A 21043-nucleotide genomic window follows, 5' to 3' on the forward strand; every position below is an offset into this window, starting at 1 on the left:
CATATATATGCCGAGGTAGTGTTGTTCCCATACTTATACCATACATTTTACACTTCCGGTGACCTGTTATTGTGAGTTTTCTCTTTTTTTTCATTTTATATGGTTCCTTCTACAGCATCGATGTTGTAATGTAATTAAAATACATTCAGTTAAATAAACTTTGCCATTCATTTAGACAAAAGGCCTTTTACTCACACTCGCTTGTCAGAATCGGCAGGCTAGCGCAGAAGCTCCCTTGAATATAACTGTTACTGGGGTAAAATAATGCTCATATTATGAAGACATGGCGGGGGTAAATGTAGTTTAATGCAGTGCTTCTTGTACATTCTGAGACCCACTTATCGGATATCACTCAGCCAGTGGAGATCGCTGATTTTTTAAGAAAACAAACCTTAAACGTGCAGATACTGGTAATATACAAGCTCATTTCAGTCAGCAATATCCTAAAATTAGATTTGTTATTAGTAAATTTGCATTTATAAATGTAAAATTTAGTTAACACTATAAGTAAATTAATTAAAATCCAAGTAGTTCTTTTGCAAGTCTTTTACAGTTATGGTTCATACACTGATGAAAAGTTAGAAATCACTATTCAATCCTAGGAAATAGGCGAAAAATTGGAATTCAATTGTTTCAATTTTTTTGTGACGTTCTTATCTTTAAAATTTCTTTTTTTTCAATGATGTCTGAATTTTAGTACATGGCAGATTAGTTTAGTTTTATTCATAAAGATGTACAAATACATTTTCATAAAATAAATGTATTAATTCAATCATTTTCCTTCGACTTAGTCCCTTAATTTATGAAGGGTCACCACAGTGGAATGAACCACTAACTTATCCAGTATGTTTTACGCAGCGAATGCCCTTCCAGCTGCAAATTCAGTACTGGAAAACACCCATACATTCTTGCATTCACACATAAACGCTACGACCAATTTAGCTTGTCTTTAGACTGTGGGGGAAACCGGAGCACCTGAAGGAAACCCACGCTAACACGGGGAGAACATGCAAACTCGAGACAGAAACACCAACTGGCGTGCAGTGCAGTATGAGCTGAATCCAATGCTTTTTAATAAGCTCACCTAACCCCACCCCTCATTGACGGGTTCAAGTATGGTATAAAACGGATCTTGATAAAAGGATTAATAAACATTTCAGTCCCAAAAAATGTGAATATTCTGACTGTTTGTTCGTGTGTCAGCTTTAACAGGGTTAAGAATCAATATAGTCAACTATATATAATTCATATAGGGGTATTTTAATTCAAATATTTTATCTGAAATATCTGTTTATGAAATAGGTCTGTACTTACATGAACATACATTTTGTGTGATTCCTTTATTTTGGCAAAATAATTAATTAATAATAAATAATAATAAATAAAGACAATCAGATTTTCAGATTAATCTTATAAATTTTGACCTCAACTGTTCTGTTTGTATGATTTGACAGTTTAATTTGATAAAAATCTAAACATCTACATCTACATGAACACATTACACTTGGCTGTGTGACTGCATGTTTTTGTGTTAAATTATTTTAAATTAAACGTGTGTGCTAACGTGTGAAACTCATAAAATACAATATTAGACTTAAATAAAATGCAAAATATTTTTTTAACAAAATATATTTCTTTATATTTATTATTTGAAACTTTTAATAAAGATAATTTCAAAAATAGTTTTGTAATGCTCTGTAATATAATGTAAAGCTCTTCATGGTTTCCTGTTCTTTGAAATGAAACGTTAAAATAATAATGTGTTAAAATGTTTTAATCTCAGTTTGGATGGCAATTTCATATTCATTTTCATGACATTATTATTCTCCTGTCCAGTGGGTGGCGGCCAATTGTTAAACATTTCCTTCCATGTTACCAAAGAAAAAGACGTTAAGCGGAAGCTGTTTCGGAGCTGATGGCGCGAATGCACGTCTAGATTTAGTAAATAAACTAGACAGAATCGCTAATGATTCATCGCAGTTTTATTATACCTTGTTTATACGTGTGTACATGCGCAAAAGTCATAAAACGAAGCTTAAATGAGGTGAACGTCTTTTAGAAGATTTAGGTTTTAATCGTCGCACAGATACTTGCGCAGTAAGTTAGCGGTGAGTCTTTATTTGTTATTACAAATGTTTGTAAACAGTAGCAAAAGCTGAACAACATTACGACGCTGTTCACCGTCTCTCGGATAATTAATTACTCTTGTCAGTCAGAAATAACATGTAGTTAGCTTTTTAGTTAGTTTTGTAATTATTTGCGTTTATTCAATATATTAACAGTGTAACTTACAGTATGAGGTTAACCCTTATGTGCTGTTGGGGATGTTTTCATCTCTTCACTCTGGGGGTAACTTATTTTAAGTCTTAATTTGGCCATAACCTTTTCTGCCTTTCAGCTAGCAGAATGATTATCGTTGACATCACATTTTGACACATATTTTGCGAAAATGCCTTAAATCTTTTAAAGTACTCGACAGTACACTGTGCACATTCACTAACGTTACCCTTTTGTCATGTTAGGGAAAAATCCTCTAAAATAAATTGCTTTAAAAATGCATCAGAAACGTTATTCTGTTCCATTTTTTTGCATAAATCTTTTAATCAATCTAAATCTTGATCAAAACTACAAAAATGGTTAAAAAATACAGGGTTTCTTTAATTGACAAATTTATAAACGATGCCACTTATTTGGTGAAAAAAAGCACACAAAGTGAAGTTTATTCATAAACTAATTTCGAGAGGAGCACGTGATTATGATTGAACTCGGTTGGTTCTGCATTAGCATGCTTGATCCACCAATCAGGCCATTCCTAACCACTATAAAGAGCCAGGGTTTTCTCACTACAGTCATCTTCGATTTGAAGAATCCCCCCTTCCACCCCTACCTTTTCACCTTTCCCTCCATAGGGCAGCACGGTGGCTCAGTGAATAGCACTGTCGCCTCACAGCAAGAACGTCACCGGTTCTAGTTCATTAACAGGCCGGTGGTCGTTTCTGTGTGTAGTTTGCATGTTCTTCCCGTGCTTGCGTGGGTTTTCCCCGGGTTCTCCGGTTTCCTCCCACATTCCAAAAACATGTACAACAAGTTTATCGTTAAATCTAAATTTCAATACAGGTAATCTAATAAAACAGCATATCTTTTAATAGCCTTCAATCTTAATCTTTAGCTATTATAAAAGGGGGAGTTGTCGAGATCTACCTGAGCTCGAGGCTCCCCTCTCTTCCTCCAAACGGGAGGGAGCCCAGGGCTCAAGAACCTTCGAGCTCAGGGCTCTCTCCCGGGACAGCATGCCAAACTTGCTTATAATCAATCATCAGCTAAGTGTGAACTCTTGAAATTACGTATTTCAATATAAAAGGTAATTGTGGACGGGATTTTTTTTTTATCTATTATCAAAGTCTTGGACTTTTGAAACAACATTGCCTTATTTACTGCTAGTGACTGTTTTTGCCCCATTGACTTCCATTATAACCACTTTTTTTGTTACATAACCATGACATTATACAGGGTTCATACGGTCATGGAAAATCCGGAAAAGTCATGGATTTTTGATATGGCGTTTTCCAAGCCTGGAAAAGTTTTTAAAAATCAGAAAAACCTACAAAGTTTTAGAAAAGTCATGGAAAACATATCTGTATGCTTGAATATATGTTTGTCTTTACTAATTTTCTCTCCTTGACCAATCACATACTCTCACATTATTAGTGTGGTGTAAGCATAATCTAAATCGATTTTACATAGATATAAATATAAACTGAAACTTAACAGATTGGTATGTGTTTTTTTATAATATGCTGATTTTAACATGTATTGTTTTTTACCACACATATGTACACGTTGCATGAAACATTAGGTCATGAAGATTTACTTGAAAGTCTTGGAAAAATCATGGAAAAGGCATGGAAGTTTAGTAGTAAAAATGTGTATGAACGCTGATCATATAATCATGCATTTTTTATTGTTTTTGTTTTCTCTGTTGGGAAAAGGAAAAATATGTAATCTTTACTGTTGATCATCAGTTTGCACCATTAACCCTTTAAATAGACCTGTGCAGAAAAAAAACTTAGTTTCTGGATTTTATATGGAGTATAACAGCAAATTAAAGTGTGTCTGAGTGTGTGAGAGTGACATTTACGCACTTACCCTGATATATCTGAGAAATTCAAAATATGCATCTCAGCTCTCAGAACTACATGGAGTAAATAAGAACAAAACTGTATTTATGCACCATCAAATGGGGTTATAATGGAAGTCGATGGGGCAAAAAACAGCCACCAACAGTAAATTAGTAAGAAAAAAATGAAAATCTAACAATGCATCAAAGCCAATGTTGGTACTAATCGTTCACATTTCCAAGACTGTAATAAAAGGTTAAAAAAATCCAGTCAACTACTTTTTATAATTAAAATAAGTTATTTTGTATGTGTTTTTCACAAAATCAGTGACTTCGTTTGTGAACTTGGAAAATAAAGAGTTAAAATCTTGTAATAAAAAAAAAAAACTTCAGTATTTTTATGCAAAAAAAGTTTCTGATTTAATTTTACAGCATATTTTCATCCCTAACATAACAAAAGAGTAGTAAATTTGAACAGTGCACAAGGGTTACTACTGTATAAAACAACAACAATTTGGAATGAGCAGCTATTTATGTTCCTGTCTTATGATGTAGATTACATGTCACCATGTCGAAAGCCAGCAAGGATGCATACATTGTGAAGTTTGTTGAAAGCAATGGACAAAAGAGTGATGTGGCTCTCCAGGCCTATAAGGTGACGTATAATTCTCGTTAATATTTGTCAATAAATACTCCTTATATCCTTTAGACACTAATCTTCGCTGTTTGTATGACACGTTTTGTTCATGTAACTGTATGCTTGTATTCAGGCGATAGTGGAATTGCAGTCAGAAAAATATGTGCAGATGGTGGATGAGGAAGCGGCTCTGGAGCTGGACCACAATGACAAATCCCTGTTTGTGTTCAGTGACTTCACCAGTAGTGCCTTTGACCACTGCAGAAGGGTGAGAGTTTGCTTGCTTTTTGTGTTGATGAGCATTTAGCTTATTTATTCTATTACATCCAGAGAGAACATAATTCTGTATTTATTATGGTAACACAATGAGCAATTGCAGCGTTATGCATGTGACTTGCTGTAAAAACTTCAAACATAAATTCACAGAGAAAAAATGTTAACATTATATTGAAAAGTCTGTTTCTTTTCCAAAACAACTAAATGAGAGTTATAGGATCAGAAAAGTATCAATCTGTAAACATTTGGTATGTTTTAAATTAAGAACTTCAATATGGATGTGACCAAAAGGGTGTGTGAGTTTACAGTATACTAGGCTTGGGCGGTATCCAAATTTTGACACCGTCAAACCTCCTGCCTATTTTACCTTGGTATCCGTTATTACCGTGTAGTAATATTTATTATTAATAATAAATGATATTCATCATTTAATACTTGTCTCCTATTTAACTGCATTGTTTTTTATGACGGTTTAACGGTTTTGAAATTGACACCCTTGCTATTTTTAGATCCAGCGGTATACCATATTGCCAATCAAAAAGAATAAGAATTGGCTCTCTATAGGGGAAAAAAAATATATATATATATATAAATATATATATATTTTCCTTTTTTTGCATTTAGGAAGAAAAAGCTTTGTTTTGGATGTGACATGTAAAATTGACACTTGTGTGACTTAGTTTAAAAACATTGACAGATACATTTTTGAGTATTTTTAAAGTACTGTAAAGTACAAGCCTAAGCAAACAACCTAAAAAGGGTTTCACTATTTTGAAAAAAAAAACGTCTTTTTTTTTCTTGGGAAGGTTGACATTTGCATGGAAGTGCTCTAATGGTATTTTATTCAATTCCTGCCTATTTTACCTTGGTATCCGTTATTACCGTGTAATAATATTTATTATTATTAATAAATGATATTCATTATTTAATACTTGTCTCCTATTTAACTGCATTGTTTTTTATGACGGTATATCGATATTGAAATAGACACCATTGCTATTTTTAGATCCAGTGGTATACCATATTGCCTATCAAAAAGAATAAGACAATGCCAATCAAAAGAATAAGAATTGGCTCTCTATAGGAAAAAAAAAAAAAATAAAAAATATATATATATACATTTATTAAATTTTTTTTACCTTTTTGCATTTAGGAAGAAAAAGCTTTGTTTTAGATGTGACAGATGTAAAATTGACACTTGTGTGACTTTGTTAAATCCGTTATAATAGTTTGAAAACATTGACAGATACATTTTTGAGTATTTTTACAGTACTGTAAAGTACAAGCCTAAGCAAACAACTTAGAAAGGGTTTCACTATTTTGGTAAAAACTTTTTTTTTTTCTTGGGAAGGTTGACATTTGCATGGAAGTGCTCTAATGGTATTTTATTAAATTCTGTCTGCAATTTGCCTTAAAGAGTTAGTTCACCCAAAAATGAGAATCAGTATTGTCTTATTTACTCACCCCTGACTTGGCACAAATTTTCAAGTTTTTTATTTATTTATTTTTAATATAAAGAAGAATGTTGAAAACCTGTAACCATTGGCATTCATTGTCAGAACACAAATACTATGGAATTCAGTGTTTGCGTCTATCCAACATTCTTTAAAATGTCTTATTTTTTGTCCAGCCAATGTTAGAAAGACAATCAGATTTGTGATACGTGAAGCATGAGTAAATGATTACAGAATTGTCTTTTTATTTTTTATTATTATTATTAAACTAAAGTTTTTGCAGCTAGCTACCTCTTGACACTTTAGACAAACACCTTTTACACATTTGTGTATTTCATGTTACTGTTTTATCATTGATTTGTGTTTAATTAGTGCGTCACTCATCTCTGTATCATTAACGCTGTATTAATGTGGCCAATCTGATGGAGCCTTACTGTCTTTATACCTGCCTCCACAGTAGGTGCTTTTCTGCTATTGGTCAGATTAGCCAAAGGAGAGCCTAAAGTCTCAGAGCAGACAGATGGAAATAAATACTAGTGTTGGAGGTTGAAAATGACAGCAGCCTATAAAAGCCAGACTATCGACCAAGGTTTTCAGTCTATTTTAAAATCTAAATGTTTGCACATTGACAGTTTTTATTGTTTTAAAGTATTTTAGTATGATCATTCAATTTATAAACAAAAAAAGTATCTTGCAAGTAATATTTGTATTAAACTATTGCATATCACATATTTTTCCAGTAGCATGCAGCACTGTTGTATTGTTATTTTTCCCTAATGAAATCAGAGTTTACAATATTTCTGTATTTTTATAGTAAAATAAATTTCTGAAGAACAAAATCATTCCCCCACCCTTTTAATAATAAAGTGAATAATAATAAACTGTTTCCTTTTTTTCCTTTTATGCAGCTGGGATGCAGGATTGTGAGTCCTCTAGTAGTGCTCTTCTGTCTGCAGAAGCAGAGATGTGTGCCCAAAGCAGAGCAGCCCGTGTATAACATGTCCATGGCTGATGTCACTGTTTCCTGCACTAACCTTGACAAAGAGGCACGGGTAAGGAGAAAGCTATGATCTGCAGTATTGATATACAATTACGTTGTCCATCTTTGCTTACATTAGGGCTTTCACACTGCACTTAAACCTGGGCTATAGACACTTTACATTATATAACTTGGGTAAAGGAAGGCTTCGTGCTTTTAAATAGTGATATTGCCTGGTGTTATAAAATGTTACTGTGTTAAATATGAATTTCTCAACATATACGGTGTTAAACTGTGGGGTTAAACTCATACAGCTAAATGTCTTTTGGATGGTAATAGAAACATTATGCTTGTATATAAATATAAACTGAAAAATGTTAAATAATAACGCAAAGAATGAATCTAAATAAAAAGATGTTCTTTTTCATTCTTCTTTATAGTCTGTAAAGTCTGTTTAGTATCACATTTGACAGCCATTCAGCAGTATATAAAACCAGATGCAGCAATTCCCAAACCTAGAACCTTTATCTAAATAAATCAGTGTTTTCTCTAGGATTTTTGTCCAGCTGTGGCGGCAGACCTTTTACACAGATCTACCAACTGCCTATGGCGTTATTTCAATAACAAATGTCGTGGGCGCAGTATTACAAGTCGAGATCATATTTATGCAATAGGAGCATGCAAATCTCTTTACTTGCGCACCGATTTTCTCTGTTTGTGCAAAAAAACTTGCACGCTTCCTCAAATAAACGATGCTGAAGTGCGATTTAGTGCGTTTATGTAAGGAATACATCTCCAACATTTATTAGATTTGCAGGAATATTTATGAATGTCTCCAATAAACTTACAGAGCAGCATTAATGGGTCTTGAAGTAAAGTGAAACGGCTATAAACTCCAGCAAGATAAAGTCATTGTATGCAGAACCATAGACCTTTATCTATAAGGTATAATTACGGAAACTGTGTTCATCTTAACTGAAAGCTACGCCGTGTTTGCTGGCCTCACACATCGCGCAGCCCTGTCAGTCAGTCAGCATGTCATTTTAAAGGGTTAAACAAATAACCCACAGCAGAACTAAGATTAGAGAAAAATTTGTGCTGTTATAATTCACTTACCTTATAATACGTTTTGGTGGGATTATAACCCGCTATTAAAAAAAAACAACAACCACGACTGATTGTTTTGAACGTAGCTGTAATGTTAATGTAGCCGTGGTGGGATGAATTTTGGTGTTGCGCCCTGCCATAGAAGAATGAATGTAGCGGAAACCATGCAGGGGTGTGTTTCCCAAAACCATCGTTAGCCAACTAAGGTCGCAAGGTCCGTCGTTACAAACATAGTTTGCTGATTTGCCGTTTCTCAAATCTGTCGCTCCAACGAACATTCGCAAAAACAAATGAAAAATAGCATTAAAGTCATCTCTTTTAGGTGAAATTTGCTTTCAAACAATTTTTACAGTTCAGTTTTAGCGATCTTCATGTTGACAATTGTGCTCCCTTCGCAGTGGACTTTGAAAACATTGATGTCATTTTGAACTCAAAAAGCATACGTTAATTCTTTTAATTTATAGTAGGTTATTTATTAGGTATATGTACTGTAAATGACATGGGCCTGCTGGTTAGAACTTTCTGCAGTGGTTTACAAGTGTAAAATTGTAAAAGTAGACTTAAAAAAATAAATAAACAATATCCTACTTAATAATAATAATGATAATAATAATAATCATCATCAAAATTATTACTTTTATTTTTAAAGTATAATTTTATTTTATTTCTAATTCATAATAATTATTAAATTTAATTTCTTGATAAATCGCCTCATTATTTATTTATTTATATGATTTATTTATGATATTAGAATAGGTGTTAGCTTTTGTAAGTGATTTTATGGTTTAGAATATGATATATTCTCAATAATATTTGTAAGGCAAACATAGGCCCTATATGTGCCATATATTTCAATTAATATGAAAAGCGAGTGCATGTCTTTACAAATCTATTAATGGATTTTATTTTTAATGCATGTTTATTTAAACAGTGTAATTTGCACAAAGAAATGATGGGGCTCTTCTCTAAAGAAGTTGTTACTCAACACAGTTTAGAGAGTCATTATGGCCGGTTTACGTTATACCTCGGCAAACAATCGTCACTACATCGTTCTTTTCCCAAACGATGCATCGTACCTTGATAGTTCAGCTGCAAGTTACGTCGTTGTTTAGGAAATGCACCCCAGGTTGTTTGCCACTTTTTGCTAAAGTTTTACACTAATACCACAAATATGTAAATAATGACTAACACAGGGTTTAGGATTGCACTGTGTAAAATCTAAGAATCATTTAAGTACTTTTAAAGTACTTTTAACCTGGGATTTTACCTAGGATTCTGTTTAAACTAGGTTTAGAATAACTCAGGCTAACTTTAAATTGTCAGAAGCCCTGTAACATATACAGTAGAACTGGAATGCTGTTACATCTGCATGTGCAGTTATGACAAATAATCAGCTTTTATTTTGTTCTTGCAGAGTGAAGTGATGGATCTTATTCAGCTGATGGGTGGACGAGTCTACCGGGATCTCAACGTGTCTGTTACTCACCTGGTGGCAGGTGAAGTTGGGAGTAAAAAATATCTGGTGGCAGCAAGCCTTGGGAAGCCCATCCTGTTACCCAGCTGGGTGAAAGCATGCTGGGAAAAGTCTCAGGACAGGTAACTCTTTACATCATAGTCTTATTTTGTAGTGTTGCAAAATGCATTGTTTATAGCAAAACTTTTTCAGCATTTGGCTGACCAATCTGCTGGCATAATCATAAATAACAGAATAGCGAATAGGTGGTAAACTTGAAAGTACATGTTTGTATTTAGAATCTTATTGAGCAATATTTTATGCTGGGCCTGTAACCATTAGTTTTGGGAAAAAAAACTATTTATTTTCTTAACATTTCTTTTCTATTTCTACATTCTTAATAAAACATTAGTCCAGAAGTGTCACTCATGAATGAGCACATTTTTAAATGGTATTCTTAAAAATTTAAAACAAAAAAAAAGAAATTGTCTTTTCCTTGTGGTCAATATATAAGCTGTTAATTAATTTAATTATTGGAAAAGGTACTTTATCGTTATTAGAATACAAGATGATATGAGATTTTTCACTTCACCTAGACATACAATTAGAGCAAGTTGGACAGTTCTTATTTTTATTTAATATATCTCTCCTCTAGGGCTGCTCGATTATGGGAAAATCATAATCACGATTATTTTGGTCATAATTGTAATCACAATTTTACGGATCAATTCAACCGTTATCAGTTGAAGTCAAAATTATACGCCCTTCTGTGAATTTTTTTATATAGAAATATTTCCCAAATGATGTTTAACAGGAATTTTTCACAGTATTTCCTATAATATTTTTTCTTCTGGAAAAAGGCTTATTTGTTTTATTTCAGCTAGAATTAAAGCAGGTTTAAATATTTTGAAACCTATTCTAATAGCTCAACATTATTAGCCCCTTTAAGCTATATATATATATATATATATATATATATATATATATATATATATATATATATATATATATATATATATATATTACTGTCTGCAGAATAAACTACTGATATACAATGACTTGGCTAATTACTCTTTAAGCTGAATACTAGTATCTTGAAAATTAGGCTATCTAGAAAAATCAGTTATTAGAAATGAGTTTTTAAATCTGTTCTTTAAACTGTGCTTTAAACATCTTCACTGTAAGAAAAAAAACTTTAGCTACAAAAGTCTTAAGTCAAAAGCAGTGAGGGATTTTGTCCTTTTGTTGTTTAATTAATGATAAAACAGTCGGCATCAGGAATATTGCACGCTGTCACTTTAAGAATAGTGCGGCTCTAATACGGTTTCTCTTTCACATGTCTTTTGACTCTCAACTTGTTTGTTTATCACACAAATAAGGGTTAATATTAATAATCACTAAACACTGCACTCAATGTCACAAATGTGCATGTATTTGACCATTAAAGCGCTCGCATTAAGAAGCCGTTAGATGTGCGTGCTCTGCTTGTTTCTGAGTGTCTGAGGCTAAGCGCGCTTTTAAAAATATGAATGATTTGAATGTACATCAATGCACATCCCGTGCTGCAAAAGTTAAATTACAGGACATTGCAGAGCTTTGCAGAGCAACAATGTGTACAACTGGAAATCGGGCGGTATATGATGCAATAATTGTTTATCTCGATTAACGGTTTCTCATAATCGTTAGAACCTGAAATCGAAACCGGATTTTCGTTTGCACAGCCCTACTCTCCTCTGATAATAACAAACAACAATAATCCAATCCAATTTTTATATACTGAGGGTGTTCGAGGGGTCTTAAAGTCTTAAAATGTCAACAAAAAAAGCTATACTTTAGGCCTTAAAAAGTGTTATATTCAACATATAAGTATTATGTTGTAGGTCTTTAATCATTTTAAGCTACTCAATCAGGCAAACACTCAACAATCCATCTAAAATAAATTTATGTACTTATGTGTATGTATACAGTTTTAGAGTTTGCTTGTTGGTTTCGAAATGGGAATTGACTTAGGAAAACCTTTAGAAACCCTGGTACTTAATATGTACTGTTTCACTCAGATACCGTTCATCATAATAGGAGCGAAAAGACGATCACAATTCAGCTTCAGAACTTTGCACAAACTTTAATGTATGTCTAATCTTCTTTTTCTCCTCTCTAGTGTTTTCCATCACTCTGAGCTGAATACAGAGGATTATCGGTGTCCAGTCCTTAAAGGCTGTACAGTGTGTGTGACGGGCCTCTCTACTGTTGAACGTAAGGAGGTTCAGAGGTTGTGTGATCAGAATGGAGCCACCTACACAGGGCAGCTCAAGATGAATGAGTGCACTCACCTTATTGTCAATGAACCCACAGGTGACCACATTCTTTTAACTCCATCACACTCTTTTAGGATAGTTTTACTATGTGCTTTATTTTAAAGTTGTGTGTTGCTTTTCAGGTCAGAAATATGAGTTTGCCCGTAAATGGAACGTGTACTGCGTGTCACTCCACTGGCTGTTTGACAGCATAGAGAAGGGCTTCTGTCAGGATGAGAGCAGGTATGCTGTGGAGCGTGGAGATAAGAGAAAAACTGATGATAAGTCTGGCAGACCAAACACTTCTACTCCTACAGGACAGAGCAGGAGTAAAGAGGGTGAGGAGTCAAAATGTTCATATGGTTTGTTTGGTAAACACCATTTGTTTACAGTTTTTTATTAAGCTTTCCTTTTTCAGTCTTTTTTTCTTTCTTGTCTTAATCAAGGTGATAAGAAGATATTAATAATTTTAGAAAAGGTTTCTGTTTTAAAAACTGCTTAAAAACATCTTAAAATTATCTTTCTTTCCCTCACTAGAATCATTTTAAAAGTGAGTGTATTTGGTCCTGTTGTGGAAAAAAGATTCTGGTCTTCAAAATATACTAAGCCTCTAAGCCTCTAAGCCAAAGTTTTAAAAAAAAAAATGACAAAGTATGAGATCTCCGAAGTCCTTAGGCAAAACAGTTTATTGTTACAGCATCAGTAACAACAGACAGGTCGTTCCAGGCCCCGTTTACACTAGTGCATTTTAGTTTTAAAACAGCGTTTTAGAATGAAAACAATCCACGTCCACACTCGCGTTTTACCCAGCGTTTCTGAACTTCTCTCCGTCCACACCAAAACGCTGAAAACGCATATCACGTGACCACACACACTCTTGGGCAAGCGCTGCAGCCCATCTACCCAGATGAGAGCTGTGCTAGTCGGACTTCTCATCAAGCATCTCACGCTGGATCTAATCTCACTATATTTATTAAATGGGATATTTCATTCATCTTGTTGTCTTTATCTAACGATATGTTCCCTGACTTTGGTCATTGGATTACTTGTTCTCAGGTAACGTGTTTTGGCTGAGCGCAAAGATAAGTTAATGATTAATGTAACCACGTAGCCTACATTCTGTATATTGCCTGATCGATTGCCTTTATTTCCTATAATGTATAAACTTACTGTATGTTATACTTTTATAATGGCTATTATTGATTATTAAAACTGATATTCAGCAAAAGTGAGGGTATGTTTCGTATTTTCACTGAAATTGAAAGGAGGCAGTTGTTATTGGCTCCGTTTTGTTAGAACTATCCACACAGTGAAGATGACGCTCATATATGCAGCACGACGCCTCAACATTTCTGCTGTCTATTAAGTTACTAATATTAAAATGGAAATAGGCAGTTCCTTAAATGATGTTTACATTTTATTGTTGAGAAAGTGAAACAACGTAGCCAGGATGATGTGAATGAAGTTATAAAGTACACTGTTCCCTTTGATGATTTTCCCGTGTCCTCGGTATAGTCTGTTTTCCATATCAAACTGAGAAGAAGAGACTGTAGCCTTGATCAAACTTGCGAAGTCTGAACTTACAAGGAGAGGATGCAGGACTGAACTGTGTGTGTTAGGCTACTTAATATTGAGGAAAAGCCCCAATCAGAAAGGCGAATGTCTGCAGCCCCGCCTCCGTTTTCAGATGTCTCCGTTTTTGCTCATCCACACTGAGACAGAGCAGCAGCGTTTCAGAATGAAAACGGCCTCTCCAGCGTTTTTGAAACGCTCCGTTCGAGAACTCCGGCGTAGTGTGGACGGTTGGCGTAACCGTACCAAAACTTATGCGTTTTCAAACTAAAACGCATTAGTTTAAACGGGGCCCCAGTGTCTGATGAGTATACCTGCCAGTTATAGCACACCTGCCAGGACATTTCTAGCAAGCCTTTTAGGAGATTGATTGCAAGGAGATTAGATTAACTCTGCAGGGCATCAGCCCCCGATGAGCGAGTTTGAGGACCCCTGATGTAGACAATACTGAAGTCAATCTTAAAAAACATCACCTAAATAAATAGCGTATTACTTATTCTAATTTCGTTGTTTTAGGTATAGTTTTAATTGTTTCATTAATGTTCATGTTTCGATGCAGATGGTCCCTCGCTTTTGGGATTGAGTCATATCTCCAACATCAGCCTTAATGTCAATGAAACAGCCCTCACTACAGCAGGGATCAGCCACATCGAGATGCCTGATCCAGTTGACTCATTTGACATCACCGTCTGTCGAGTTGATGACTTGCTGGATGGCTGTAAGGTAAGATTAACTCTTTTATAAATATATCATAAATGTGTATAGTCAGACGTTTGGTACAGTGTTGAGATTAAAACGATATCTCGATATTCCTGAAAATGAGCATTTTTACCTCCACTGATCTGAATCCACATCCTCTTTTCTTCCTGTAGTTGTATTTGTGTGGCCTGTCAGGCAAGAAACTGGAGAAATTGAGGCGAATGGTGAACACTGCTGGAGGTCTGCGCTTTAACCAGCCCACCCAAGAACTTACACATATAGTAATGGGAGAAGCAGACCAGGGAATCAAAGCTTTCCTTGACAACGCAACTCACAGGTCTGTAAAAATCTGTTGTCTTTAAATGAATTGGTTTACAGGTTTTTACAACTTTACAAACTTTAGCCTTCAGGGCAGCATATTCAAAAATCATCTTAAGGCTAAAAGTAGCTCCTAACTTAAGTCGTGCTCACACTGAGATTTCAACCCTGATTTTGTCATCTGAGACAAATTTGGGAACTTCTAAAAGATTCCTGAAATCCTAGGCTAAAATCTGTGTTCCTTGATCGTTGGTTTGGTGTTCACTGACAGTCGCTTAAAGGTGCAGTAGGTGATCTGCCAAAATGCTAAACGCTTAGCATATTATCTTTGGACGGCGGGGAGAGACTGTGATTGTTTTGTTCATGTTTAAATTTTCAATATTTGTGGCTGTGAAGTTTAATAAGAAACCACAAGTGAATTGCAGCTTTGAAATACTTTATTTAAAGAAAGTGTGCTCTCCGTCTTGGTGTAAAATAGATCTGGATCTGAAATAGTTTTTTTTCTCGTCTTTTCCCCCTGATTTGGTGGACAGAGCTGTTCTGAATCAATTTGCGTCTTTGTGTTGTGTATATTTAACTAATTTGGTCAGTTGGTTACCATGTGTCCATTTGGAGTCTCCAAATGGTCTTTTTAAAAGACATTTTTAAAATAAATGCTTACAGAAACCACAGTTTTTGGAGTGTCATCCTCAAACTTAAATCACAGCATGGGCATACATGCATCTTCATATTTTTTTGGGTGTTTTTAAACCCTTACCATTCAATTAACATTCATTTTTTTTTCATAAGTGAAATCTATTCAATAAAGTCACAAGTAATACTTTTCTATATTTAACCATATTTTACTATATTGCTATACAATTTTTGGGTAATTTAACTCTTAAGTAACCAGTTTCAAACAAGACTAAATTTGTGAAAACAGACCTCAGGCTTCAAAAAAATACATACCTTTTTTTATTTGGGCATGAAGTTTTTTAGAAAATGTTCAAAAAATGCTATTTAGTAAAACTTTATGAATGAACTTTTATGAATGTAGGCCAAGGTTGCTGTTTCAAAAAAATAATTTATTGCTGAATATGATCGTACGTATCATTCAAATGAACCCTTCCTATCTTTTCATGTTTTGGGTGTAATTTAAATAGCTATAGCTGTATAGCACATCAATTATAGGTGCTTTTCATTTTACAGCCGCAAACATGAAGTACTGTTGTTTACCCACATTATCTAATGATGCTTCATCTTGTATTATGAATTGATACTGATTGGTTACTAGTCGATAGGGTTTTATTGCTTTCTTAACACAATTAAACAACTTCAGTGTTTGTTTTCAGTCAGGCTTCATCCACCTCATTCAAGCAGCCTTAAGTTAATTGTTTTTGTGCAGATTCAATTGGAACTGTGCATTTATGACTAAACTAAGGGAAAAGTTCTATAACAAGTGCAGTTTGAACAAATCCAATGTAGTTCTCAGACATGTTCTTCTCCTCAGGCCTCATATAGTGACCGTGCAGTGGCTTCTAGAAAGTTTTTCCCGTGGTTCCTTGCTCCCCGAGAATGGCTACTTCCACCCGTCTTTCCTGCCCCCAGCCCCAGCCGCTGTTGATATACCTGCTCTTCACAAAGCTGCCCCTCGTGCCTCCAGACCCTCTGTAGCTCCCCCTCCTGCCCCTAGTCCAGCCCGACAGTCCAGAGCAGAGGAAGACCTGCTCTCCCAGTACATGGGGAACGACCAGACTGTGGGTGAGTTGATAGATCTTTCATCCTTTTAATCCTGTACGTCTCATCTGCTCATCTCTGCCTGTCTTTTCTGCAGTAGAGCTGCCTCAGGACACCAGCAGTAGGCATAGCGTTTTACATCCAGAACCTCTGGTTGAGGGGAAGGACTCCACGTTGGCTGAAGCCTCAGAAGGTGGCCTTTTTTTTGGGAAGCGCTTCATCTTGGTTGGTTTCGGAGCTGAGGCTGAAGCCCAGCTGTCAGAGCTAGTCATGGAAAACGCTGGGAAGATTTTGGTTGGCAGATCAAGAGCTGTGGCGCATTATGCTATCGTGCCGCTGCTGGGCTGTGACGTGGAGGCAACAGTAGATGAGGTTGCCACAGATACTTGGCTGGTAAGCAAGACAAGATTTGGAAACATTTATTTACTCTAACTATGTATATACGCGAAGGGTTTTCTTGGTTATTTTGGTCTGTTAAAGTAATCTCGTTTTGGGTAATATTGGAATAAAACTGTATATCAAGGATCTTAAAGTCTCAATTCAAAGGTCCAAATCTCTTTTTTCATTGTCAAAAGTCTGAAAAAATTGGTTACAACAAAGCTAGATTTTAATAAGCATGCACTTTAAGTCTTGATTTGACCACAAGAGTTTGACCAGTTTTGTTTCACCAAATGGAATTATTTTTGGTGACAATCTTATTTTGACACATATTTTGGAAAATGCTTTGAAAATTTTCAAAACCTCAACAATATGCACTCTGGGCCAGTGTTTCTCAACCACGTACCTAGAGGAGCACCAGCTCTGCTTGTTTTCCATTTTTTTCTGAACCAAACACACCTGATTTAGATCATCAGCTCATTAGCTGAAACTGAAAGACCAGAAATGGGTCTGACAAACAAAGGAGACATTCAAAACATGCAGTTTTTGTGGTCCTCCTGGAACATGGTTGATAAACACTGCTCTGGGCAGATTTAAAACCCTTTTGTCTTGTTAGTGGCTGTTTTTGACCCATTGACTTCCATAATAACAACATTTTTTAATTGCAAAGCAATGACACCATATAATCATGCATTCTTCATTATTAGTGGTTTCCCTATTGGGAAGAGGTAAAAATTGTAATTTTTACTGTTGATCATTAGTTGCAGTGCAAAAAAGCTTTGTTTCCGGCAAAATTGTCTGTCAAATCTTTATATGGAGTTATTTGGAGGAAAGTGTGTGTGAGTGAGATCTGGGAAAATCAAAATAAGCACTTATTTATATAGTAACTCTATATAAAGATTTGCCAGACAGATTTGCCAAGACTCAAGAATGTATGATTATATGGTGCCGTGGCTTTGCAATCAAAAAATGTTGATATAATGGAAGTCAATGGGAAAAGAACAACCATATGGTCTAAAACCTGACAGGTGGACAAATCTAAGCTTGCTTTTAATAAAATAAATATAAATGTGCATATATTAAATACTGCTACTAATAATAATAACACTATACAAAAGCAACTTGTCGTGAATAAACTAAAAAAAAGCCCTCCTGAGATGAAGAAGGCATGAATTCAGTGGTTTTTATATTTATGTAGAAAGTAATAATTTTTGTAATATTTATTGCTTTAATTCTTTTTCATTTGTAAAGATATTTGCGTATTGTTGTACATCCTGCATGTGTTTTAAGCAATGTGCAAGCGAGGCGCACCACTTATGCGCTCTGAGCTGGACTTTAGACCTGCTTTCAGCTGGTCTAGTGTGCAGTCTATTTTAGTTCTTCAAAATAGCAACCCGCCAAAAATTTATCTGACATTTTTCGCCCCCTTCGAGACGGATTTAATTTAATCTCAACTTCTCTCACTGGCAGAGCGGTGATTAAAAACAAAGCTATTGGCTGTTTTTATGAAAGGCGAGGAGCTACTTTATCCCCCACCCTCTCTTCATTTTTTTCAATTGAGATTGCGTTAAAGCATACCTGTTAGCCCTCCTGTTTTTCACAGCATTTTCCCGTATTTTACCATTGTATCCCGCAATCATCTCGTAAAGGGTATTTTCTTGTATTTCTCCTGTACTTTTAATCTTTCTATGAAGGATGGCAATAAACATCAAAGAGCCGATCCTCTCTATATGCAAACCATACTGCCGAACCACCAGGGGGCGCTCTTTGTTCTTAAATGTAAATCTGTTCTGTGCTCTCATTTTGTTAATGCATGGAAACACATTGAAATAAATATGTAAATGGCGGGATTTCCTTCATTACCATTACAGGCGCCTTTGCCCCTTCTATGCAATCCTCAATACAGTTCATGTAGCGTTGTGTGACCCTTATTTTCATATCTTTATGTAGACAAGTATGGGACAAACATAAAATAAAAATTTCACGGGAACTTTAAATCAACCACTTTACAAATTTAACACAGGTTTTTCAAGGCCATAAATCCACACCTAGTGCTCTTAAAATATAAAATAGAGATGGGTCTGGATTAAATTCTCTCTGTGTCCGGAATGAGAAAACCGTGCCATATATCCTGATTAAAGCTTCAACAATTAATCATAAGATTTGGTGATTGCAAAAGTCTTGTACAGACATGTTTTTTAAGGCTTATTTATTATTACTAACCCATGATTGTGTGTGTTCAAGGCCATGTGTGTGGAGCAGCAGTGTGTGTTGCCACTTGCCTCTCATCCTCTGTTCACTCCAGTGGCGGTGAGAGAAGGCTTCTCTCCTCTTAAAGACTGTGTGCTGTCAGTCAGTCAGTTCACTGGAGCTGAGAGAGATTCACTTATTCAGCTCGCCAAACACCTGGGAGCGAGGTGAGACCTTCTATTTGTTGCCCTCATCTAGGCAGTTTTCGGTTCTTAAAGGTTTATGCTAACAAGCAGTTGCATTGTGAAACAGACATGCTCTTTAATGAAGTCTACGATTCATCATTTAAACCGCTAGCTTGGATGGGGTCTCATTAGATGAGATTTATAAATGTAAAATAACTAAAAGTGATGCATTTATTACAATATTTATTTACCTTTTTTAGTCTTTCACATAGGGCTGTACATTGGTTAGGTTAGTTCAGGTCCATTCAAAACATTTTATTTTTTTGATATCTAATTAAAAATAAATAAAATCTAATTAATGCTGGAGACATACTCGTTACATAAACGCACTAAATCGCACCCAGCAGCGTTTATTTGAGAGCGCACAAGAAGCGGCTTATATTTGAGGGGGCGTGCAAGAAGTTTTGTGCACGAGCAGTGGAAATCGATGTGCAAGAAAAGAGATCCTCATGCTGTAGGCTATTATATAAATGCAATCCCGACTACTAATACTGCGCTCATGACATTTGTAATGTAATGTAATGTGTATTAATATAGCGCATTTATTGTGTATGGCCATACACCCAAAGCGCTTCACAATCATGTGACCACCACCACCAGTGAGGCAGCCACAGGACAACGGCGCCAGTGCGCTCACCACACACCAGCTATTGGTGGAGTGGACAGACAGTGATAGAGCCAATTCGGTGGAAGGGGATGATTGGGAGGCCATGATCGTAAGGGCCGATAGAGGGACTTTGGCCAGGACACCGGGGTTACACCCCTGCTCTTTCACGAGAAGTGCAATGGGATTTTTAATGACCAAAGAGAGTCAGGACCTCGGCTAAACGTCTCATCCGAAAGACGGCGCCCACTGACTGTAGTGTCCCCTTCACTTTTACTGGGGCATTAGGACTTACACAGACCGCAGGTTGAGCGCCCCCTGCTGGCCTCACTAACACCACTTCCAACAGCAACCTAGTGTTCCCTGGTGGTCTCCCCTCCAGGTACTGACCAGCTCAGCCCTGCTTAGCTTCAGTGTGTAACCGGTCTTGGGCTGCAGGGTGATATGGCTGTGGCATTTGTCATTGGATTAAAAACGCCACAGGTAGTTAGTAGATCTGTGTAAGAAAAAAAGGCCTGCCGCCACAGCTGAAAAAAATCCTTGAGGAATCACTGAGGTATGGTGTGTCCATAGTTTTGATGAAGTGATATAAACCCAACAGTCTCTTTTTTTTTTTTTTCCTGACAATAAAATAGGAATAATTTTAAGATCCACTGCAATGTGACGTAGGAGAGTGGTCTTCCCGACTAACCGAATTGATTGACTGGCGCCATGTTTCCATAATAACATATATACACGTCCACAGAATATTTTTTTAATCTATTTGTTACAACTCTGTGAATTTTTATGTTTTTTATAAGTTTAAATGTTTTTAAAGCAGAGCATGTATGTAATAAACACAATAAAATCACTATGTAATTCTTAACCGCTATTATCAACACGGCAGCATGGTGTCAGTAAATACGTATATATATATATATATGTGTGTGTGTGTTTGTGTGTGTTTGTGTGTGTTTGTGTGTGTGTGTGTGCGTGTGTGCGCGGGTGTACTGCAAGTGGTATTT

At 35.7% G+C, this 21043-nt stretch overlaps 1 protein-coding gene across 11 annotated transcripts in view; it reads left to right on the forward strand.

The window, feature by feature from the left end:
• The first annotated feature begins 1889 nt into the window (after positions 1 to 1889).
• topbp1 (DNA topoisomerase II binding protein 1) overlaps positions 1890 to 21043 on the forward strand; it is a 41117-nt gene continuing 21963 nt past the window's right edge. For 3 of the 11 annotated variants that reach the window (XR_015524363.1, XR_015524367.1, XM_087308420.1), the window contains exons 1-12: positions 1890 to 2108; positions 4673 to 4772; positions 4888 to 5022; positions 7393 to 7536; positions 9985 to 10166; positions 12182 to 12375; positions 12461 to 12655; positions 14449 to 14612; positions 14762 to 14925; positions 16396 to 16646; positions 16720 to 17015; positions 19245 to 19417. Coding sequence is in view for 5 of the 11 variants with exons in the window: in XM_087308420.1 (XP_087164546.1) it covers positions 4686 to 4772; positions 4888 to 5022; positions 7393 to 7536; positions 9985 to 10166; positions 12182 to 12375; positions 12461 to 12655; positions 14449 to 14612; positions 14762 to 14925; positions 16396 to 16646; positions 16720 to 17015; positions 19245 to 19417 (1985 nt within the window). In the remaining 6 variants the exon portion in view is untranslated. Of the gene's footprint in view, positions 2109 to 4672; positions 4773 to 4887; positions 5023 to 7392; positions 7537 to 9984; positions 10167 to 12181; positions 12376 to 12460; positions 12656 to 14448; positions 14613 to 14761; positions 14926 to 16395; positions 16647 to 16719; positions 17016 to 19244; positions 19418 to 21043 lie in introns of those variants that run through there. The other 8 variants (XR_015524365.1, XR_015524368.1, XM_087308422.1 and 5 more) reach the window with 4 other exon arrangements.

This window comes from Danio rerio, chromosome 24 (assembly GCF_052040795.2).
Source record: "Danio rerio strain M-AB ecotype USA chromosome 24, GRCz13ab, whole genome shotgun sequence".
Taxonomy (NCBI): Eukaryota; Metazoa; Chordata; class Actinopteri; order Cypriniformes; family Danionidae; genus Danio; species Danio rerio.